Raw genomic sequence first — 25,096 nt, forward strand, 5'->3', positions numbered from 1 at the left:
GTATTAGATGCATTTATATTAAAAAAAAAAACAAAAAAACAACAAACTTCATGTTTGTGACCCCAGAGCCCTCCACGGAGAGATGCAGCAGTGGAGGGCAGCAGCAGATGTGAAGGACTGCACTGCTGTTGGTGAGTGCTGAGGGCTCAGACATCCCACATGACAGAGCAATTGGCTGGGAGCTATCTTGGAGAGGGGCTGGCTGAACTCAGAACTCACAGTGGCTCCCAGCTGAGCTTGGGCCTGTAGGAGGTGTGCTGATGGCTGCAGGCCAAATGAGTCTGGTCTCAGCCAGAGGGTGCAGGTCTGCTGAGATTATCCACTACCCAACAAAAAAGCTACTGCTGGCTTGCTGGGATAGATCAGCACGAACTGGGACTCTGTCTCCACACATTGTTCACCAGTGACAACAGAGACAAACCTGGAAGTTGACTTCTCTCTTTCTCTCTCTTTCTCTGCCTCGTTTCTTTTTCTTGTGGTTTTGTTTTCACTTTCATTGTTTGAGCCTGTTTTTATATGAGTGTGAATGTGGATTCTAGCCTCTTTGTGGTTTGGTTCTGTTCTGTTCCTTTTTTATCTCTTCCCTCCCATCTTCTGCATCAGTTTCCCAAAGTTAGTGTGATCCCTCTTTGTCTTCTGGCCTTATTTCTAATCTCTTCCTCTTCTTCCACTTCTCTATTTTCTCCCTGACCTATTTTAAATTTTAACCTCTGAGGGTAACACTGACATAATAAGGACCTGTATCATGCATACAATTTTTTGGTTTGTTTTAGATTCTGATATATAACTGGGAAATCTAATTCGTGCAGTTAAAGGTGGCAAATTAATGGTGAGCTCAGTTTGTCATTATCTAGGCTGTGTTTGATTCTATTGTCACTGCTGATGGTACCACTAGCCAAAAATGACATAACTGTTCTAAACAGCTGTTCTTCCTGGTATTCCAAGACTGAGACTGACTAAGGGTCATAGAAGATACTGCAGCACAGTGCCAAAGAACCAGAGGCTGGGCCAAACAGGCAGCAACCTCTCATCCCCAACAAACTGAAGAGGTGGATCTTACATCACACTCAAAACCCAAAAACCAGCTACACCTGGAAGATGCCTTGGAGAAGTAGTCATTTCCTAAGGGTTCTAAGTACTAGCAATAAAGTAACACACTACAGGCAATTTACAAGCATCACCCCAGGAATTAAACTAACAAAAGAAAAGAAAATAAGAAGACACTTAAACAAGATGCAACCCCAGATATACAGTTCACCAAAAGCAAACCCAGGATGCAATGAAGTAGGACAATCCAAAAGCCACCCACCTGGCCTCTCTGAAGTGGTAACCACAAAGCAACAGAATGAGGCTCTAGAAAAAAATCAAATCAGAAATAATTTCTCAGATAAGTGCAGAGATGTGTCCACAATGAAAACCATGCTTAGTGACTCTAGAGCAGATACAAACAAAAAAACAGAGGCGCTTAAGAAAATTATGGAAGCCAGGAATGCTCAGTATATGAAAGAAATGGAATCCGTAAGGCAGTTTCAAGCAGATATCAAAGAGAATAAAAATTCCACTGAAACTATCTACAGCAGATAAAGCCAATGTGAGGATAGGATTTTGGATGTAGAAGATAAGCTTGTGGTTAGCAATCATGAAAAGAAAGATTTCTTAAAAATAACAAGGAACCATGAGAAATCAATACAGCAGCTGCTAGATGAGGCGAAGAAGAAGAATAAGACTGACTAGAGTCAATGAAAAAGCAGGAGATAGCACGAATGATACAAAAAAATGGTTTACAGATGTCATGGCAGAAAACTTCCTTGGTAGAGAAAAAGAATTTTACATATAGTAACTGAGGCATATAGAACTCCAATCAGACACAGTCAAAAAAACTCTAGCCAGGCATATCATCGTCAAGATTCCAAAAATTCAACACACGAATAGAATCTTAAAAGCTATTAGGGAGAAGAAACAAATCACCTATAAAGGAAAGCCCATCAGAATCACAGCTGACTTTTCAGCACAAAACCTTCAACTCAAGGAGAGCTTTGAGTGAAGTATTTCAAGTTCTAAAGGAAAACAATCTTTGAACCCAAACTGATGTACCTCACAAAACTATCTTTTAAAACTGATGGAGGACCAGGGATACAGCTCAGTGGCACAAGTACCTGCCTGGCAAGTGCAAGGTCCTGAGTTCACTTCCTAGTACCAAAAAACTGATGGAGAATTAAGATCCTTACATGACAAAGAATATCTGAGGACAATTTATGACCACCAAACCAGCACTACAATGTCTTTTTTTGGCTTTTTTTGAGACAGGGTCTTGCTATGCAGTTCAGGCTGGCCTTGAGCTCCCTTTGTAGCCCAGGTTGGTCTCAAACTCGCAATGATTCTCCTGTCTCAGTCTCCAGAGTGCTGGGATTACAGGCATGCACTACCACACCCAACTCCAAAATGTTTTGGAGGACATTCTAGAAAGATAACAAGAACTACAACTCCATTAACCCCCAAAAAAGCAATTCACCAGGCAAGGCAAACAATTAAACAGAGAGAGGGGGAAAAAAAAGAAGGGGAGCCAACAACAGGTAAATAGCATGACAAGGACACGTCAATACATATCAGTTATAACCATCAATGTTAATGGTCTCAATTCACCAATCAAAAGACACAGACTGACTCAATGGAGCAGGAAGCAAGATGCAACAATATGCTGCATACAAAAAACACACTTACTTCAAAAAGAAATTCACGACTGAAAGCCAAAAGATGGAAAACAATATTTCATGCAACATGAACCCAGAAAAAAGCAGAGGTAGTTATTCTATCTGTAGACAAACTGAATTTCAAGCCAAGACTGATTAAGAGAGACAAAGAGGGACAATATATCTTTGTAAAGGGAACAATCCAAGAGAAAGAAATAACAATCATAAATATATAGTGTACCCAACAATATAAAACAAATAATGGGAATTAAAAATCAAATAGGCACTAATTGGAGGATCTCAATACCCCACCATCACAAAAAGACAGATCAACTACATAAAAAAATCAGCAATGAAGTATTAAAACTGAACCAAGCTTTTGAACAACTGGACTTAGTAGATATCTACAACATCAGAATAGACATTCTTCTCAGCTGCATACAGGACATTCTCCAAAACAGACCGTATACTAGGTCATAGAACATGCTTAAATATATGCAAAGGAACTAAAATTATCCCATGCATATTACCAGACCACAGTGCAATGAAACTGGAAATGAATGGCAAAAGAAACCACAAGAACTTCATAAACACAAGGAAATTAAACAGCACCCTCCTGAAAAAACCAATGGGTCACAGGTGACATTAAAGAGGAAATTAGAAGAGTTTTCACAATTAAATGGTAATGACAATACAAAATACATGAACTTATGGGACACAATGAAAGCAGTCCTGTGATGGAAATTTATAGCGGTGAATATCTATATCCGGAAAACAGAGCAAGCACAAATAATTTAATGCTGAACCTCAAACTTCTAGAAAAAGAAGAGCAGACTAAGCCAAAAGCTCATATGAGGGAGGAAATTATATACATCAGAGCAGAAATTAATGCACTGGAGACTAAAAAACAATATAAAGAATCAATGAATTGAAGAGTTAGTTATTTGAAAGGTTAAATAAAATCGACAAAACCTTAGCCAACCTTATCAAAAAAAAAAAAAAAGGAAAGAAAAGACTCAAATCCATGCAATTAGGAATGAAGAGGGTAAAATCACAACAGATCCTGCAGAAATCCAGAAGATCATCTATATCTACTGAGAAAACTTGCATTCTAATAAGTTGGAAAATGCAAAAGAAATGGTCAGATACCTAGGTACATATGAATTACCAAAGCTGAATCAAGAAGATATAAAAATCCTAAAAAAACCAGTATCAATCAATGAAATCAAAGATATAATTAAAAACCTACCAAAAAAGAAAAGCCCAAGCCCTGACAGATTCTATAAGAAATTTAGAGAAGACCTAACACCACTACTTCTCAAACTCTTAAATAAAACTGAAAGGGAAGCAACACTCCCAAATTCATTCCTGGAAGCAAGCATCATGCTGATACCAAAACCAGAGAAGACCCAACTAAGAAAGAAAATTACAGGCCAATCTCCCTAATGAACACAGATGTAAAAATCCTCAGTAAGATACTGGCAAACAGAACACAGCAAATGATCAAGAAGATTATACACCATGACCAAGTGGGATTCATCCAAGAGATGTGGGGATAGTTCAAGATATGTAAATCAATCAATGTAACACACCATATTAGCAGAGCCAAGGACAAAATCATATCATCTCAACAGATGCAGCAAAAACTTTTGACAAAGTCCAGCACCATTTATGATAAAAACCCTACAGAAAATTAGAATAGATGGTTCTTATTTCAATCTGATATAAGCCATCTAAGACAAACCAAGAGCCAATGCCACACTAAATGGACAAAAACTGAAAGCCTTCTCTTTAAAGTCAGGAATAAGATGAGTATGTCCACTGTCTCCACTCTTATTCAGCATAGTCCTGGAAACATGCACCAGAGCAATAAGACAACAGAAAGAAATAAAAGGAATAAAGATAGGAAAGGAAAAGTTAAATTATCATTATTTGCAGGGGACATGATACTCTACACAGAAGACCCCAAAAACTCCACTAAAAGAACTCCTGGATTTAATAAGTAAATTCAGTAGCACAGCTGGATACAAAGTCAACCCTCAAAAATCAATAGCCTTCCTGTACATGAATAACAAACCCACTGAGAGAGAAATCAGGGAAACAGCACTTTTTACAATAGCATCCAAAAAATGAAATTCCTAGGAATCAATCTAATGATGGATGTAAAAGACCTACACACTGAAAACTATGGTACTCTGAAAAGGGAGATTGAAGCAGATTATCAGAAAATGGGAAGATACCACTTGTTCTTGGGTAGGAAGAGCCAACAAAGTGAAAATGGCCATACTTCCAAAACTGTTATACAGATTTAATGCAATTCCAATCAAAATTCCAATAGCCTATCTCATAGAATTAGAGAAAACAATCCTAAAATTCATTTGGAACCAGAAGAGACCTAGGATAGCAAAGGTGATTCTGAGCAACAAAGGCAAGGCAGAGGGCATCACAATCCCTGACTTGAAATTATACTACAAAGCTACGATGATAAAAACAGCATGGTAATGGCAAAAAAACCGACCCGAAGATCAATGGGACAGCTTAGAAGATGCAAAACAACTCCAGACATACCCAGCTACCTTGTCTTTGACAAAGGTGCCAAACACATTCACTGAAAGAAAGACAGCCTCTTTCATAAACGGTGCTGGAAAAACTGGCTCTGCACATGCCCAAGATTAAATTGTACCCATATCTTTCACCATGCACTAAACTAAATTTGAAATGGATCAAAGATCTAAATATTAAAACAGAAATATTCAATCTGCTGGAAGATAAAATAGGTAAAATTCTTGAAGACACTGCTGTAGGCAAAGACTTTACAAAGAAAACCCCAACTGCACAGAACTATCACAAAGGATCAACAATTGGCATCTCATCTTATTAAAAGCTTTTGCAGAGCAAGAGAAACCAGCAACAGAGTAAAGACACAACTTAAGATGTAGGAAAAATGTTTGCCAGCTGTTCCTTGGGCAAAGGATTACTACTTAGAACATACAAAGAACTAAAAATATCAGAACCCCCAAATTTAAAGACCCAATCCAAAACTGGATATCTGAGATGAACACACACTTCTCAGATGATGAAACATAAACAGCAGACAAATATATGAAAAAGTGTTCAACATTACTGGTCATTTGAGAGATGCAAGTTAAGCAACACTGAGGTTCCATCTCACTACAGAAAGAAGGGCTATCATCAAGAAATCAACCAGTAACAAATGCTGCAGGGGCTGTGTGGAAAAAGGAACCCTCCTCCACTGCTGGGGGTAGTGCAGACTGGTGCAACCACTGTGGAAATCAGTCTGGAGATTTCTCAAAAAACTAGAACTGGAGGTTCCATTTGACCCAGCTATTCCCCTTTGGGTATCTTCTCAGAATTAAAAGCACTGTACCACAGCGATATATGTGCACCCATGTTTACAGCAGCACAATTTGTAATAACTAGATCTTGGAAACAACCCAAAAACCAATCAACTGAGAAATGGAGGAAAAAGATGTGGTCTTTTTATACAATGGAATACTACTCAGCCATAAAGAAGGATAAACTGGAGACCTTTATAGGTAAATAGATGCAACTTGAGGCCATACTCACAAGTGCAATAAATCGGAGGCACATGTGTATACATTGTATTGTCTCCCTCATGAGAGAAGCTGAAACAGTAAATAGGGTCTAAAATGTGCAACAGGTATTGTGAAATGAGAAGAAATTGTGCAAAGGGAAAAAGGAACTAGGATGGGTGGAAGTGGAAAGGAAAGAAGCAAAAAGGGAAAAAACACAAGTCACTTATACTATTGTCCCTCAGTTCATTAAAAAGGACCTTTTGTGCTAATATCTACTGGAGAAATTTTCATGCCCATAAATGTACCATAGATATTGTAAAATGAGAAGAAACTTCAACAGGAAAGAGAAACTGGGATGGGGGAATGGAGAAAAGGAGGAAGGGAAAAGCACAAATAAATACATACATACATACATCACAAGACCATTAAGATAGTTACACTACTAATTTCTCTTAGTTCACTGAAAAGAAAGGTTTGTGCTAATGTTGTCTGGACAATTAAATGCCGACATCGTGTATTCTGTGTAACTTATTTAAAAATAACAATACACAATGTATTAACCATTGTTACCCTCCTATTATCTTGTTTTGAAATTTTGTTCTTTCCTCTTTAAAATTAAAAAAATAAAATAAAATGAATGGAGTGTTTTGTGTCAAGAACCCCACCAGTGCTTTTCTAACATATATTCAATGCCCCAAACTTTTTGGCTTTTTCTGGTACTTGGGATTGAACCTAAGGCCTTGGCAGTGAGCTACATTCTCAACCCCTTTCTTCTTTTGTTTCTTCTCCTTAAATTTTTTAAAATTTTGAGACAGCATCTGACTAGGTCACTGGCGTCAAGCTTATGATCTTCCTGCCTCAGCTCCGAGCACACCGGGCCTACAGGCATGTGCTACTATGCCCGATGTCAACTCACTGAACTCTCAACAACCCTGAAGCAATGGCCTTAACTCACAAATGAGGCCTCTGAAGCCACGTTTCTAAGATCATGAAAACTGTCGGTGGCAAACTGCTTTCCCCCTCAGTACTGGGTCTGGCAAGTGTAAGGTCCTCAGTTCGATACCCGGTACAAAAAAAAAAAAGAAAACTGTCAGTGCTGGGGCTTAGACCCAGGGCCACATGCATGCTAAGAGATGGGTTTTCAGTGCAAATGTCCTGATTAGAATCCATGCATGTTTCCTCCAACTAACCCACTGCTGAGTTAATATGGGGGCAGTAATAAGACACCGTTATAGGGGGCTGGGGATTTAGCTCAGAAGCACAGCACCTGCCTGGCAAGCTCAAGGTCGTGAGTTCGATTCCCGGCACCAGAAAACAAACAAACAAACAAAAAGACACTGTTATAGAACTCAGCCTCAGGAACTGGTGGTCTTGAGGTGTGGCTGGGGTATAGCACTTGTCTGGCATGACCAAAGCCCTAGGTTCAATCTCCAGTACTGGAGAAAAAAAAAGGAAAAAAGATACTTCTACTGAAGAGCTATGGGATGTAACTGCTGAGAGTCTTTCCTAAGCCAAGAGAACTAGAAGAGGAAGGAAACACCAGCAAGGCATTTCTGCGATGAACGAAGCGTCAGCCCTGGATTTTACCATATACTGAAATCACAGCCAAGATGAGCCATGCGGTCCACTCAGGGAGGTACTTGATGAATACCAGGGCCATGAGGGCGCTGATCATAATAAGATATGCCTGCTGCAGTCGGAGGGGGCCTTTCCAGTGAATGGAAATCATTCCAACCACACCGAAATTCCAGATCAGAAGTGCAACTGTAATGTAGTCCACGGCAACGTTATAGGTTTTAAATACTTCCCTGAAAAAAAATTAAACAGATTTAAAAATGTTTATGTGCAATAATTCTTACCAAGGCATTGTTCAGAACTATGGTTCCCAAGTTTAAGATATTCAGATGCTACTTTCATATCTTTACCATGTTCTATGTGAACACTTTTCTCTACACTAATTTTTTCCTCAAGTGGAGCTTATTTTTGTAGTCAACTGGGATTAAAATCCAAGACTTCACACATGCTAGGCAAATACTCTACCCCCGAGCTACACCCCTAGTCCGTTTTATTTTGAGACAGAGTCTCACTAAATTGTTCAGCCTAGCCTGGAACCTGTGATCTGGCTTTAGCATCCCAAGCAACTGGGATTAAATGCATGTGCCACCATACCCTCGAGGCATAAGCCTGGGTCCAAGGGGTCCCATCTCTCATTTTTTACTGTAAATCTGTACTTTAACATAACAGTAGCTGGCTGTGCATCTCAGTACCTTTCCCTGAGAGACACAGGAAGCAAGTTATGTGTTAACCCACTTGGAATGGTGAACAGCAAGGAGGGTGCATGTGTGCAAAAGTGACTAAATGGGATATGGACCCACCTGTATGCGCCATCTAACTGGTTTTATGTATGTTTACCTGAGCATCACAGAGGGTCCAATAGACCCACACCACTCCAGGATTTGTTAAAAAAAAAGTTTTCCTATGATTTTTCTGGTAGAAGTAGCCCAATTCAGTACAATGCACATGAAAAACCAGATTTGCAAGTTTTGGAGCAGGTCAAAAGTGAATCATCAGATTATTAATGCAAGGATGAGGAAGATGATCCATTATGGTAAAATACATGCTTTCGTAACAGAAGAGTGGTGTGGGTTTGTGATGATGATGATGATATGATGAAGATGATAACTTTGACACTGGCCATGTGAGCCAAAGTACCTGTGACAGTGAAGTGGTACAAGAATCAACTGATAGAGACACTGGGAAGACGGAGGACAGGTTGAAGGGAGGGTAGAGGAATGGGGGAAAAAAAAAGAATCAAGTTCAGACATAGGGAATTCAGACCTCCTTGATTCAGATGACAAAGAAAACAGTAACGTGAGTACATATTTGACTAGGCAAAATGTTGCAAAATGGAATAATCCAGTGTTAGATCTAGGTTTGAAAATATAGTGAAGCTCCTGGTAGTGGTGAAACGTATTGGACAGAAAGCCAGCACTGCCATTCAATGTTGGAAATTTTAACAGATGAAATGCTGCAAGATGCTATGAAATACATAAAGGCTGAAATGCAGTAAAACACTGTATGTACTGACAGCCATATTAAAAAAATGTACTTATTATGACACCTCACTTGCTGAACTGAAAGCATTCATGGGTCTTCTATACTTAGCACCGTGTTTTTGTTTGTTTGACCTTTCTTTTTGGTACCAGGGATCAAACTCAGGACCTTGCACTTGCCAGGCAGGCACTGTGCCACTGACTTTTTGAGAGACAGGGTTTCCCTATGTAGTGCAGGCTGGCCTTGAACTCATTTTGTAGCCCAGGCTGGGCTCAAACTCATGGCAATCCTCCTGCCTCAGCTGGGATTACAGGTGTGTGCCACCACACCCAGCCAGCAAATGTTTCCTATGATGATCTCAGGAATGTAAAACACTTATGTGATATCTTGTTTTATTGACATCTTATTTCCCTAAGTGCATGTTGTACAATATAGTAGGAAGCTCCTGACAAAACAGGAAGAGAGGTAACAAGACTGCCACACAGGAAAGGAAAGCTAAACACAGGTACTGTCTGTATAAGAGAGATGTGGGCAGGTAACATGAAGTCGCCATGTGTGAAGACTGTCTTGGGGGTGACAGTTGAAGCAAAGCTTATTTTTATGTAGAGTTCTATGGATATTTTCATTGTAGTTCAAACAGGAATTTACTTCTGATGTTATCTTTTAGGTTTTGTAAGCAACTACACAGTTGATGTGAAAATGTTACTATCTATTCTAAATGCACAATACCTATTAAGAATTTAATACTTTATTTTATTCATATTTTATATTCCTGTTAACTACACACTGTATAATAAGAACCTCCTAACAAAATAACAAGACCACTGAAATGTCAAGTATGTCCTACAAAAAGGTCAAGAAAGCAAAACACATGTGCTGTCAGTGTAAGCAATATGTGCGCATGGAATGTGCTGTTGTTACGTGTACAGACTGCTGTAGGTGTGATAACTGAAGTAACGACTTTTTTTTGTAGAGTGCCACTGGTATTTTCATTGTAGCTCATATGGGAATTTACTTCTAATGTTCTTTTTCAGATTTTGGACACCAGTTGATGTTGAAAATTTTAATACTTTTTTATAAACAGTAACTATTTAAAACTCAATACTTTATTTCTGTCAATTTTTTTTCCTGTTAAGTACTCATTGTTTAATAAAACTCATAAAATTAAAATAAATATTTCATCAATAGAAATATTCTAGAGAATAAACATGGGTCTGACAGACCCACATTTATGTGTGCCTTGATGACAAAATTAGTCTTACGCTCTCCGGGCTACCCATGTACCTATAAATTTCATAGCCAGAACATAGATGTCATTTTCATACTATGAAATTTAGTGCATCCACTAGAAAATGTGTATTTTTAAGACGTACACAAACAGAACACAGCATTTCATTTTGTTGGGGAAAAAAAAAAGATGACACTTATGAGAAACAGTGTATAAAAAGGGAGATCAAGATATTCACATATTAATTCCTGAAAGATGACAGGATTTATCTTCAGCCTTATGTCTTTTATGTCTAACTATATGTGTTTATATATTTTAAGGCGGGTATCCTGGGGAGCAAGCCCAGAACCTTGTGCATGCTAGGCAGTATTTTTACAGTGCTAGGACTGCACCCTTGCATATGCGAAACTCTCCCTCTACCACTGAGCTAGTCTCCCAGCTTACTTTCTTTTCTTTTTTTCACAGTCCTGGGTATGGATCCCAGGGCCTCGGGCATAGTAGACCAAGTACTCCACCACTGAGCTACATTCCCAGTCCCCAGTTTAAAAAAGAAAAATGAATGCTTAACATTTGTATAATGAAAAAAAAAATACTATTTATATTTGGGGGAAAATATCCACCATTTAAAGGAAGAGACTGCAACTGTGGAACATGTCCTGGGTAGCTAAAGACCAAATATTTATTTATTTAAGCACAAACTTTGGGTTAAAGGGACCATCCATGAAGATGACTCTTCCCCTCACTTTGAAATTGCAAAGCACAGGTGGAAATTTCTAGGTGATCTTGCTATGTGTACTAAGCATTTCTAATACATTAGCACTCAAACAAAGTGAAACAAACTAATACCAATCTTTAGGCTGTAACACATGAACCACAAATAAGACAAAAGCCACAAAAGGAGCTATGAAAAGTGTTTCCTTCCCCACTTGCCCCTAGCCTCCTCTCTGGAGGAAAGCACTACTATATTATTAATTTGCTGTGCTTTCTCCCTGAGTCCTGGTAAAACATGCACATAAATAGATACTTTCTTATCAGACACTGAATGAGAGCCTATTATATTTACTGTTCTGTAACACACTTTTTTCTTTCAGCAGCACTTAGGGAGACCTTTCCACATTACCACATTATAGCTGCCTCAATCTATTTAACTGCTGTATTTCATGGATGTAGCATAGTTTTCTATCAGTTCAGATTTTGTTCTTTCCCTAATCGATATATTGCTGCCATGACTATTTCTATAAATTACTGGGTTCAAGTAAAAAAAGTTGCCAAACAATTTTTGCGGGGTACTGGGTTTTGAACCTAGGACCTTTATAGTGAACTATATCATTCCCTGGCCAAGTTTTATTTTGAAGCACAGTCTTGTTAAGTTGCCCAGGAGAGGCTCAAATTTACAATCCTCCTGCCTCAGTCTCTCTTGGAGGGCTGGGATTACCCGCCTGTGACACCATGTCTGACTACCAAAATGCTTTTAACAAAGTATATCAGTAGGTGAGAGTTTATCTCTCTGCATGTTTGCCAGTTAGGATATTACCAAGGTATCTGAGCTGCGTTAACTTAATGTGTAGTTTCACCTGGCATTCACCTTATGAGGAAGATGTGAAAAGTTTTTCATATATTTAAGAGTAATTTGTGGTTTTTTACTTAGCAGTCTGTCATTCATTCTTTGATTTTGTTCATGGTATGTTTTACATCTTTCAACTGTTTGGAATGCATCCTGGTACAGAGATAAAGAAGGAATCTAAAACTTTTCTCTCAGTGGACTACTCAATTATCTCCCTCCCCAACTAGTACATAATCCATTGAAAGCTTGCTAATGCTGTCACCTTTAAGATAAACTAAATTCCATTATAAATCTGAGCATTTTCCCCTTAGACTTTCTAATATTTTCTATCGATCACCTATGTACAATGCAGATATCACTATTTTTATTTTTTATTTTTGGCGGTACTGAGGCTTGAAATCAGGGACTGTATACTTAGCTACATCTCCAGCTCTTTTAATTTTGAGACAGTGTCTCACTAAATTGTCTAATGTAGGCTCAAATTTATGACCCTCCTGCCTCAGCCTCCAAAGTGCTGAGATTACAACAGTGTGCCACCATGCCAGGCACAGGTATCACTATGTTAATACTGCAGTTCTATAACTTCTTATCAGGTAGGCTAAGGACCCCTACATTATTTCTCAAGTCCACAAACCTTAGGTAGTCTCACTTATTTTTCCAAATAAACTTTAGCGCTATCTTGTCCAGATTAAAAATAAATCCAATTTAGGGTTAAAAATAAATCCTATTAAAAATAAAGTCGAGTAATTTTTATTGGGTTTATAGCAAATTTTAAAATAAAGAAAAATCAACATCTCATGGTATCGAGCCTTTCTATGCAACCTTGTACAATTTTGCATTTGTTTAAATCTTTAAGCCATTCAGAAGCACTTAAAAATTTCTTGTAACATCTTGCACAACCATTATTTAATCCTCAGGTTGGTTTTTATTTTTGCTGTTATCATAAATGAGACTTTTCCTTTTTGGCATTCCAACCTAATGTTTACGTGAACATGCTGATATGCTTTTATAAATGTTATATGCAATTGTCTTACCAAACTGACTTAGTGATTCTATTTTTGGTAAGTTCTGATGCCAACTTATCTCTAAATATTGATAATTTAACTTTTTCCAAAATAGCTCATTCCTTTCTCCCACTTAACTGTGTTTGCCAGAGCAAAATTAGACAACAGTGTAATAAACGAAACCATCTCTTTGTTCCTGACCTTAATACACAAGCTTTTAGTTTCCCTGTAAGGATGACACTGGCTTTGAGAATGAGATCTGTCTGTTTTATCATGTGAGAGAAGTAACCATCCACAGTATTTGTTTTATTAAGGAATCTGATCAGGAAGTGGTGCTAAATTTTACCTTTACTCTGTACAGAAATGGTCTACTCACTGAATTTTTTAACTAGTGAAATACTACAATGACATTTCTTAATAATGAATCACTCTTCCATTCTGCAAATGAACTCTATTTGGCTATCATGTACTATTCTTTTAATATGCATTCTATGTGTTAATATTTATTCTTTTTGCATCAGTAAATAGGACTGCTCTACAGTTTCCCATACTCTTATGCTGGCTTCATAAAATGAATCCAGGCTGGGCATGGCGGCTGAGGCAGGAAACTATCAAATTTGAGTCTAGTCTCAGTAACTTAGCAAGATCCCATCTCACTAATAATAATGATAAACATCACTTCCATCGTAATAAACTGGAAGCTTTTCTTCTTTATCTATGTTCTGTGACAGTTAAAATACTATTAGAGCTATATGCCTTGAAGATTTAATAGTAATCATTTAGGCCTCTAGTACTGATACTGGTAGAGGTGGGGTGTCTGATTTATTTCACTTAACATTACTGTCTCAACACAAATGACTTAAATTTATCTTATTTGTGGCAGAGTAGTACTCTATCAGTTTATTCTTCAATTTATTAGTTTTACTGCCTCCCTTTCCTTCTAATTTAAGAAGTAGAAAGGTTTGCAAACCATGTTCCGCACTGAGGCTGAGGAAGGACAGGCTGATAAATCTCTGAGCCCAACTATTCTCATCAATAGAACAGCTCTTATTGTTACTTGACATGTGAAAATTTCACATACAATTTGATAAAAACAACAGAAGAGTCTAAAAATCAATGAATTGCTGCTTATATACCGTCTTAAAACCTTTTCAAACATTCTGATTCATGCCTTTTTTTTTTGAGGCAGGGTCTTACTCTGTATTTCAGGTTGACCTTAAGCTTACTATGTGACCCAGGCTGACCTTGCACTCAGGGTGATCCTCCTGCCTCAGCCTCCTGAGGGCTGGGATCACAGGTGTGTGCCATCACACGTGGCTGAGAACATCATTATCAATAATATAACTCATCTTTTATGTTCCAAGTATGACATTTATGTGGAAACAATTATAACTTAAAAATAATTCATCAATAAGGGACACGGCTTTCAGATCAGTTATGGAGCCCAAACACAGTTTAAAGAGACTAAAAATTCCACCACTTACCCCAAGTAAATGAATGAAAAGAAGAATAGCAACAATAGAGATGAAATAATAAGCCAGGCATGGATGACCTAGAAAAGAAAAATTTTAATATAGTCAACAGATTACTAGCTTAGTTATTTCACAAAATAATGCTGGGTTAATCTTTACCAAGGCAATAGGCCAAATATGTTAATATTTTAATATGCATTCTTTTTTTAACTAGTGAAGAAATACATACATCTATCTATCTATCTGTCACCTACATTGTATTTCCCTTGCACCTTCTCTGTTCAGGTTTTGTAGACTTACTATCATGTTTGTTTTTTTTTTTTTTTTTTTTTGTCTTTTTTTGAGACAAGGTCTTGCTATGCAGTTCGGGCTGGCCTTCAGCTTACTTTGTAACCTAGGCTGGCCTCGAACTCATAACGATCCTCCTGCCTCAGCCTCCCGAGTCCTGGGATTACAGGCATGCGTCACCACGCTCAGTGTAGACTTACTATTATGTTTGTAGGTGCTCTTTATGTTGTAAAAATATTAGCCTTTGCCTGTAATAATGATTGTAAACAGTTTTCCTAATGAGGTTGATCATTTATGTTATGGTTTCCTGAATCATTACCTGAATTCCAAGCCTCTACTGATGATGATTAAATAGCATCCCTCTTTCCTAGGACATCTGATAGTGGGCAGTTCCTTATCATCTTACAGAAATTTCTAGTTAGCTTCCTTATACTAAGTACGGGCTGAGAAAGACAAGAGCCCTGCTTCAGTATATGAATATCTCCTCAAAACTCAACTCTCCAGGCAGAAATTATGTGACTTTAGTAAGTTATAGTTCCATTTATAGCAAACGATGTGCAATTACTGTCTTTTCTGTTGTTACTTTTTTAAGGATCACTTGGTCTTTTCTAGCTTCTCGTAATTTTTGAAGGCATTGCACAATCAACCAGATATAAGAAGTCCTTGGGTTAATTTCCAAAGAGACTCTGGCAAGCTTCTGAATTTCTGACTCAAAAGCTCCCTTACTTTACACTCAGAGTCAAGGTAAACAGTCTCTGTAGCGCTGCCTATACTTGCTGAGACACGAACATTAAAAACAAAACACAAACAGACAAGCGTTGAGTGTGGCTATCAGCACTTCAGACTGTGAAATTCAGCATGATTAAAGGATGCACAGAATGGACCAAGACATAGTATGGCAGGTTCTAGACATCATAAACATACCCTGCCCGGTCTCTCCCACCACATGCAACTGTAAAACTGGACAGGAAGTGTGCCGCAGCTAGCTAGACTACGGAAAGCAGTGGGCCGGGACTGGAAGTACCACAAATTAACAATGAATTTACCAGCTTCCCCTTTCAGGTCCACCTTTCTCCACCTGAACTCAGCACCACCCAGGAGAGCATCAGTACAACGGTGGGAGCTGCACAAGTCTGGTGGCCTCAGGAGCAGAGTGGGTCTCCTGACACCCAGAGAACTGGAAACCCTTGTTTTCTTTCTTCTTCTTTTTTTTCTGCTCTCTCATGCCCAGCATCCCCACAATGCGAGGCAGTAGCAGTGGGGACACAGAACCCTATAGTTCAGGGAGAGGAGAACCTTCCTTTCTGACTGCAGGAGCTGTAGTCCTCAGAGAGCAGACAAACAATCCTTGCTTTGTTTCTCTCTCTGACCTCCCAACTCCTGGCCCCGACACTAGGAAAATACTAGGTTGGAAGAATGGAAGAAAGCAGCTCAGAGAAGCAAGGAAGTACCAGGGAGGTCACAGAAAAAGAGAAACTCTCAAGAGCAACCTTTCAAAGCTGTGCAGGAACTCAGGGCCCCTGCAAGGGCTCGATCTGAGCTTTCGGACTCTGAAACCAAATTCTACACACAGACGGTGACCAGTGGTACACGCTCAGGCTCCATCTGAGAAGCAGTGCGAAGCTTTGGATCTGCCATGGTAACCACAGCCTACTGCAGGCTCGCTGGGATGGGGGACCTAAACCCATCAGCTCAACTGGCTAACACAACAAAAATATCAACGTTCTCCATGGAGTTTAAACAGGAGCAGTGCTTACAATGCACAACATAATATTTTACATGTCTTTTAAATATTTTAAAAGATATGATCCAACAACTAGAAAATGTCAACTTGCATGGAAAAAGACTCACTAAACACCAAGACTAAGATGACACAGATGTTAGAATTCTTTTTCTTCAGTTGTAAATACTGAAGTTTATTTTTAAATACCATTTACCAATTTATGAATCATTCCTTCCTTCTTCCTTTCCTTCCTTTTTTTTTGATGCCAGAATTCTAAGTTTTTAAAGCAACTGCTATAAAAATACTCCAAGAAGTAATGGTAAACACTTGAAATGGAAGGAAATACAAAAAAAAAAAAAAAAAGAAGTAAGGAAATACACAAAGTTGAGGGAGGGGAGACTAAAGAACCAAATGGAAATTTTAAAGCTAAAAAATACAGTAAAAAAAAAAAAAAAAAAAGTTGCTCAGTGGATGAACAGCAGCAGAATGCAGATGACAATAAAAGAGTCAGTGAACTGGAAGCTGGGTCAAGAGAAATTACTCAAATGGAGTAACGGCTGGAAAACCATTAGTAAATGAATGAGCAGAGCACCGCAGAGACCTGTGGAACAATAGCTTGGACTAAGTAATTCCTTATTTGAAACATTTGGGACCAGAATTGATTATTTCAGAGATTTTTGGACTTTGGAATATTTGCATTCACTACTAGGTTGAAGATCTAATCAAAACAAATCCAGTACGTGAAATGCTCTGATTTTGGCACTAAATGACTCCCCATAATGGGAGCTGTAGATATAGCTAAATGGCAGAGTATACACTTAGCATACCCAAGGCCCTGTGCAATCCCCAGCACACACCCCCTACCTCCCAATTTCAAATATGGCACTCCAAAAACTGAGCAAGTTGGGTGTGGTGGCACATATCTGTAATCCCAGCACTTGGGAGGCTGAGGCAGGAGGATAACTGTGAGTCTGAGGCCAGTCTGGGCTATAAAGTGAGTTCAAGACCAGACCAGGCTGAACTGTACAGTGAAACCCTGCCACCACACTCTATAAAACTTTGAGTAGAGGGTGCTGGCATGAGCCTATGGCTGAGAGAGGAAGGCTACTTAAGCCCAGCAGTTTAGGGCCTGCCTAGGCAAGATGGGGGAGATTCAAAAGAAAGACAGAAAGAAAGCAGCTTCAAGTTAGGGATGCCTAACCTGTAAAAGGTTATTTGTGTTATCAGTCTCAGAAGATGAAGGTAAAGAATGTGATTCAAAAACTTTTTTTGAAGAAAATTTTGATTGAAATCTTTCCAAATTTGGCAATAAGACATAAATTAGAGATCAAGAAGCTCAGTGAGCCGGGCATGGTGGTGCACGCCTGTGATCCCAGCACTCAGGAGGCTGAGGCAGGAGGATCGCTGTGAGTTCGAGACCAGTCTGGGCTACAAAGTGAGGTCAAGGCCAGCCTGAGCTGCATAGCGAGACCCTGTCTCAAAAAGACCAAAAAAAAAAAAAAAGCAGCTCAGTGAACACCAAACAGGAAAAACAAACTCACAGTCACATAATGAAAATGCTGAGAACTAAGGACAATCTCCCAAGTGAACAGAAAAAAAAGACATTACTTATAGGAGAAGGATGTGAATCTGATTCTCACTAGAAGCCATCAAGGCTGAAAATGAAATACTTTTTTTTCTTGTGGCACTGGGGACTGAAATAATACTCACTTTAAAATGCTGAAAGAAAAGAAGCAAGACAGAATTCCAAGTCTGGAAACGACGTCTTTCAGTGGTAAAGGTGGAGTGAAAGTACTGTAGGAGCCAGGCAGGCTATGGAGACTGAAGCCAGCCAAGTTGCTCTAAAGAACTACTCGGAGAGGGCAGATAATGCTGGAAGGAAACTTAGAGCATCAAGAACAAAAGAACCACCGCCACAAAACCACCATAATAGATTATTTTCCTCTTAGTGTGTTCTTTCACCCCACCCCTTTCGTTTTTTGGTACAAGGGTCTGAACCTAGAGCTCTGCCTATACTACACTAGTGCTCTACCACTGAGCTCCACTCCCAGCCTTTAATATAGTCCTCAAAATATGCTGGATGGGTGAATGAAAATTGTAACACTGTATGATGGGCAAACTTTTTTTTTTGAAGAGGAAGTCACAGTATGTTGCCCAGGCTGGCCGTGAATTATCCTCCTGCCTCAACCTCCCTATGGGTACCTGCGATTATAGCATGCGCCATCGTGCCTCGTTTTCTGATGAGCTTTTTATTTTTTATTTTAAAGATAAAAGAATAGCCGGGTGTGGTGGCGCACGTCTGTCATCCCAGCACTCGGGAGGCTGAGGCAGGAGGATCACTACGAGTTCGAGACCAGCCTGAACTACAAAGTAAGCTCAAGGCCAGCCTGAACTGCATAGCGAGACCCCGTCTCAAAAAGACCAAAAAAAAAAAAAGATAAAAGAATGAAAACATATTAACAAACATATTAACAAATACACATACAATTACAAAATAACATATGTAGATTTAACATATGTAGATTTAATATGTAAATCAACAGTTATGTAAAGAGAGGAGAGTAAAGAGATGGTAGGATTCTTACATTTCACTTGCAGCAGTATGATCCTAAGTAGACCGTGAGGAGTTAAACTAGATATGCTGAAAAATCCTGTATCTAAAGAAACTGGATTTATAACTTGCAATATTTAAAAAATGGAAATGCCAGGCTTTTACAAAGTCTACTAAACATTTCAAGAAATGGTATCAGCCTCTCCTAGAAAACAGAATAGAGGGAACATGCACTTCCCAACCCATTCTATGAAATCACTGTTATCCTGAATTAGGATTTAGACAAAAAATGTTCTCCAAGACCCCATGCTATCACAGACAGGCTGCTGGAAGGTGACTGGATTACGGCATCCCCCCAGCTGGCTACCGTTTGGAGGCGGAGTCTGGCAGGAAGAGGAGGCCCCGGGCATGACCTGAAAAGGTGTCTTTCCCCGCCCAGACCCTCCCTTCCTTCTCTGCTTCTGGTTGCGAGCAGTGGGCAGCTCCCCTCCACCCGGCCCTTCTGCTGGGCCTCCCCTTGGAGCCTGTCAACTTTGGACTACACACGTGAGCCGAAACCAACCCCTCCTCTTCAGGTGAGGGTTTTAGGTAAGCGTATTTTGTCCCAGTGATGAGGAAAGCAACTAAGACACTGTGATATCAAAGCTATTCAAAGATGGTATGAGAAAACCACATCTATATCTCATATACAGGTGCAAAATCCTCAACAAAATGTTTGTAAACTGAATCCAGCACAGAATAAAAAGAATGAGCCACATCAAATGGAATTTACCCTGAGAACGTGAGGCTTACACACAGTGGTATGTGCCTGTAATGCAGCACTCTGGGATCCAAATTTGAATCTAGCCTGGGCAACTTAGTCAGACCCTGTCTCAAAATAAAAAACAAAGAAGGGTTGGCTAAGTGTAAAGGCACTGGGTTCAAACCCCAGTACCACCACTACCAAAAAAAAAAAAAAAAAATTCAGTTTATTTACAACCTAGAGAAAAAAAACATCCCATATAATCATATCAACTGAAACCCAAAAAGCACTTGATGAAATTTAATGCCTATGAATGCTAAGACCCTAGGAATAGTGTTATGGTTTGGGGTTATTTTGCAAGGGGAAAAATATAATACAGAACACATATTTTATAAAATTATTTATAAGAGTCACCTAAAGAAGCATATACAAGAGAGTGCAGGAAGTCTGTCCACACACTATAGACCAAAAATCCAGCTGAGGGCCTAGATCCTGTGACAATGTCCTACATGAGTCCAGCTGAAGGCCTAGAGCCCATAACAATGCCTCCTACGTATCCAACTGGAGGACCAGAGCCCTTGACACACCTCATGCAGGCCTGTTTCAAGGATCTACACTGGGAAGGCCCACAGGTCAGTGGTAGAATCTAGGAAGTCTGGGCTAGCAGGATGAAGGACCTGTGCTAGCAGGCTGAGGGATCTGCACTGGAGCCGGGAAGTGATGCTCAAAGAATCAGACCTCCCTGAGAAATACCACAGCCGTCCTCAGCAACAGTGAGGTCCTGAGCTCCTCCAGTGGTGAAGACAGCTGTGTTCCCATCAGGAAAGCCAACACAACAAGCTTCTCAAGGAGACGGGCAGTGCACCATCTTCCCCTCCGGAGCCAGAAAGCGATGCTCAAAGTGAGGACCAGAGCTCCCCCAAAGTGAACCAAAGCCATTCTCAGTGCCAACAAGGTCCCGAGCTCCTCAAAGGATTAAAGCAGCCAAGTTCATCAGGAAGCCAGCATGACGAGCTCCTCCAAAAAACCAACAGCTCCTTACAGCTTCCACCAGCTGCCAACAGCCTTTCTCAGCTCCCAACAGCCTGCTTCTTCTCCAGGTCTGCCTCTTACGCTGCTGACAACAGTCCCCAGGTGGGCCTCCCACGCCCAGCACCATGTTTACTCAGTTCAGCTGGGGTTTATAAGCTGACCACCAGTGGTCAATCCACTACAGATAGCCAACATCATACTTGAGGAAAGATTAAATACTCTCCTCCAAGACAGGCAGCAGTACAAGTATGTCCACTCTTATCAGTTACTCAGCACAGTACTAGAAGTCGATGCTTACAAGACCTCTGTGGGACATGCCTTCCTAGCACTTTCTGCATCTTTCATTTTTATCATTAATTCTCTATGTAGCAAGATATAGGTAACCAGAAAACTAGAGACAGATATAACTACAAAATTCAAGCCCTGAACAATGGGCCTGTACGATTCCACCCCACACACTTTCCATTCCATCCACCCATCCTGTGGGGCACAGGCCCACTTGTGCATGCTGACTTGGTGCCCGGGAGGACTTTTAAATAGGCTCAGCGGAATGGTACAAAGAAAATGTTTATAGCACAGAGTCCCTTCACAGAAAAGTAACAAAAGGAACTTAGAAAAAGCACTGTCAAAAATAAGCAAAAACAACCTGTTTCATCTGCATCCTAATTGCTTGAAAGACGTGAGGTCAGCAGAGCTGACACAGGAAATCAGCTCAGGGGTAAGCAGACTGCACTCAGGCTGGAGAAACCTGGAGCAGCTGGAGCGCAGGAAAGGCGAGAGGTGGTTCTAGATGAGCAACAAGGCGGCAAACGGGGCGCGGAGAGGACATACGACCTGCGTTCATGTGCGCTTTAGTTCACAACCACAGACGTTAATTTCATCAGTAAACTGGAAACCACTGAAGTAACTGAAAGGGACTTCTATTCCAGCAATATGGAGGATCAGATCCTGAAAACTTTCTCCCTATAAAACATAACTTATACTAAATATTTTAAATATACTTTGAAATAGAGTTCAAGGTCCAAAGGAGGAAGGAAATTTTTAGAACCATTCCACTACTACCAAAAAAAAGGGGAGAAATAGGAATCAGGGGGGTTAAGATGGTATAAAGTCCTCAGGTAGCTTAACAGTATATGCTAATCTTCAACAACTGTAAGTTTTAGGTTTTAGTGTCCATGCAAAAGATAGGTCTCATACAATATTCAAAACTATACCTTAGTGGGGCTGGGGATTTAGCTCAGCGGAAAAAGCGCCTGCCTGGCAAGTGCAAGGTCGTGAGTTCGGTTCCCGGTACCGGAGAAAAACAAAAAAAAAAAAAAAAACCTATACCTTAGTAAATATAAACTCAAAATGATCACAGACTACTAGAGGAAACAAAGCACTATGAGTAAAAGTCAGCAGAATTATGCTCCTCCCAAAACTTCAGATACTGAAACAGCTGGATATAGAACATAAGTAAGTATATATGTAACGAAAGAAAAAACTGTAAAATATGAGCAAGCAAAGAGACAATACCCAAACATTTTAAAACAACCAAATATCTCCAGCACTGAAAAAAAAAAAAAAAACAAGAAACACCTACCAAGCAGAAATTCTAGAAGTAAAAAAAATATACAATTAGTAGTATTTGAAGAAAATCACCGGAGATGAACAGTTCTAAAACATACTCAAGTTAGAAGAGAAAGGCACTAGGAGAGGGGAGAATTATTATTATAAAACAGGAGCTTTAATACACCTCAATTTCTGTTCTTAAAAAAAGGATGTATTTACAGGTATTAGTATTCAAGTAAAAAGCAAAAAAAAAAAGTCCATCAAACTATTAACAGGGTCCATCTGGGGAGTGGCAGTTATGGTGATAACTCCAACATGCACAGTTCTACCTATTTTGAATATTTTTTAATAGTGAACAGTACCCTCCCCCCCTCCTATTACTATTACTACTTTTGCAGTGCTAGGCACTGAACCAAAGACCTCACCTATTCTGGGCAACATTCTTGCTCTGAGCTATATTATTAGCCCTACTATTTTTGCTTTTGTGATATTTGAAAGGGAGAAGGTAGTTCAGAAGAGTGACAGTGAATCTGTTAAGAGCTTTCAATGATACAGTCTGCAGCAGAACACGTGCCATAGGTTTGCCACTGCTGGTGTATAAGGCCAGCTAAGAATCAAGCTAGGGAAATTGTGTAGAAAGGGCCAGCAAAGCCAGGCGTTGTCGTGCACACCTGTAATCCCAGCACTCGGGAGGCTGAGGCAGGAGACTGTCGTGAGTTCAAGGCCAGCCTGAACTGCACAGCAAGACTCTGGCATCAGAAATGCTAGACATGAAGAAAAAAGCAATTGATGAGTACGGGTAATAATAACGGATATGAGCGACGGCAATGATTACACAATTAAGAGCAACAAGGCCCTGGCAGAGCAGACCAACTGATAATAAGGGCATGGCATAAAAGACAACTGGTTCCAAGTTATGTGCTAGCAGATATCTGAATGTCACTGACAGACAAAGGCAAAAAAAAAAAAAAAAATCAACTAACCATGGGCCTAAAAAGCAGAGACTTCTGGGCGAAAAGTTGTATTTGAGGGTGCAAATTTAAACCATGAGGTTATAGATACTTTTCCAAGAAGCAATGAGAGAGGCAAAAGTCCATGTCAGAGACTCGGGACTGGAATGTTTTAGGAGAAATTCTTCTGAAGAGAGGAGGGCAATGGTATTAAGCCATGGCAATAAGGTCCAGAGAAATTAAGTTCAAAAGGTCAGCAGATATGACCAGGGGAAATAACACTGGCAGCCAGAATACGCAGTTTCTCTGGAGCCACGAGGACAGAGACCACTTCAGGGCACTGAGAACTGGATCTGCAAGGAGTCTGATGTCACGGCTCTGCTGATCCAAGCCAAACTCTGGGCTCAGATCCCCAAACTGACCCATTAGCTTCTAATCCACGTAACTGTGATGCTTTCTCAGCTCCGCATCTGTAAAACACGGATACTTCACAGAACTACGTGAAGATTAAATGGAATAAGGCAGACATGGTCTGTGTGGTTTAATACACTGTCCACTAAAAGGAAAACTCACATTTAAAAGCAGAGAAAGGGAGGTAGTTTAGAGATGGTGCTTGTACTTGAAATAAGCAAATACATAAAAATTAAATAATTTCTAAGATTCTTAGGAAAAAGAATTTAGGCAATCTTAAGTTTAGAGTTCCATCTATCTAATGACACAGGTATTTTGAAAAAGAAAAGCAGAACACCTGGGAGTAAATTCTAGATTACAAGAAAGAAAAAGTAGAAATTCACCCCTTAATAAAATCTGATAAAGAACAAAATAGCATACAATCAGGTAAGTCAAAAGTCAAAAAGTGAGTGTAGGCTGGGCGAGGTGGCACATGCCTGTAATCCCAACACTCAGAAGGCTGAGGCAGGAGGATTGTTGCGAGTTTGAGACCAGCCTGGGCTACAAAGTGAGCTCAAGGCCAACCTGAACTGCATAGCGAGACCCTGTCTCAAAAAGACAAAAAGAAAAAAAAAAGTGAGTGTAATAAAGCAGAGAAAGAACCAGCAGGTAAGCACTTGCAGATATGATATAGCTGGTGATAAGGATAAAGAAAATTAGCAAAGAACATATTCAAAGCAGAGAGAGGGTTTAGATCACTTGCTCTGAGGCTCAAGTACTGAGGACCTGCTACCACACACGCCTTTCACCTTCTCTCTATATAATAATAGTGGCCCACAGATGGTCCCTTAGGGTAATTATTCTACCCACTCACAGGCTCGACAGTCCCTTAGGCTAACTATTTTACCCTATTCTACGGTCTCTTAGGGTAACTATTCTACCCACTCACAGAATCGACAGGGCCAACAAGCAAGGTTAAGCTCTGCATCATTTTAGAGTTCGTGAGAATTAAGAAAATATCCCATCTTAACTAGTAATCAACTACATGCAAGTTAAGACATTTTTTCTGCCTATAAAAATTACCACCAGTTAAAAAAACTTGCCAGGCATGGTGGCACATGTCTGCAATCCCAGTGCTTGGGGAGGCTGAGGCAGGAAGCTCACTGTGAGTTCCAGGCCAGCCTGAACTACAGAGTGAGACCTTATCTCAAAAAACCTTGTTGTGAAGGTGGGGTAAAACAGATGCTCTCATTCATTACTGGTGCTACACACAAACTGACATAACCCTTTGAAAAAGGGA

At 39.8% G+C, this 25,096-nt stretch overlaps 1 protein-coding gene across 3 annotated transcripts in view; it reads right to left on the minus strand.

The window, feature by feature from the left end:
- Psen1 (presenilin 1) overlaps nt 1-25,096 on the minus strand; it is an 82,209-nt gene that overhangs the window by 20,150 nt on the left and 36,963 nt on the right. For all 3 annotated transcript variants that reach the window (XR_001231938.1, XM_005409428.2, XM_005409427.2), the window contains exons 6-7: nt 14,582-14,649; nt 7,835-8,055 (exon numbers count right to left, since the gene is read on the minus strand). Coding sequence is in view for 2 of the 3 variants with exons in the window: in XM_005409428.2 (XP_005409485.1) it covers nt 7,835-8,055; nt 14,582-14,649 (289 nt within the window). In the remaining variant the exon portion in view is untranslated. The remainder of the gene's footprint in view (nt 1-7,834; nt 8,056-14,581; nt 14,650-25,096) is intronic.

Source organism: Chinchilla lanigera, unplaced genomic scaffold (genome assembly GCF_000276665.1).
Source record: "Chinchilla lanigera isolate Chin_1 unplaced genomic scaffold, ChiLan1.0 scaffold00122, whole genome shotgun sequence".
Taxonomy (NCBI): domain Eukaryota; kingdom Metazoa; phylum Chordata; class Mammalia; order Rodentia; family Chinchillidae; genus Chinchilla; species Chinchilla lanigera.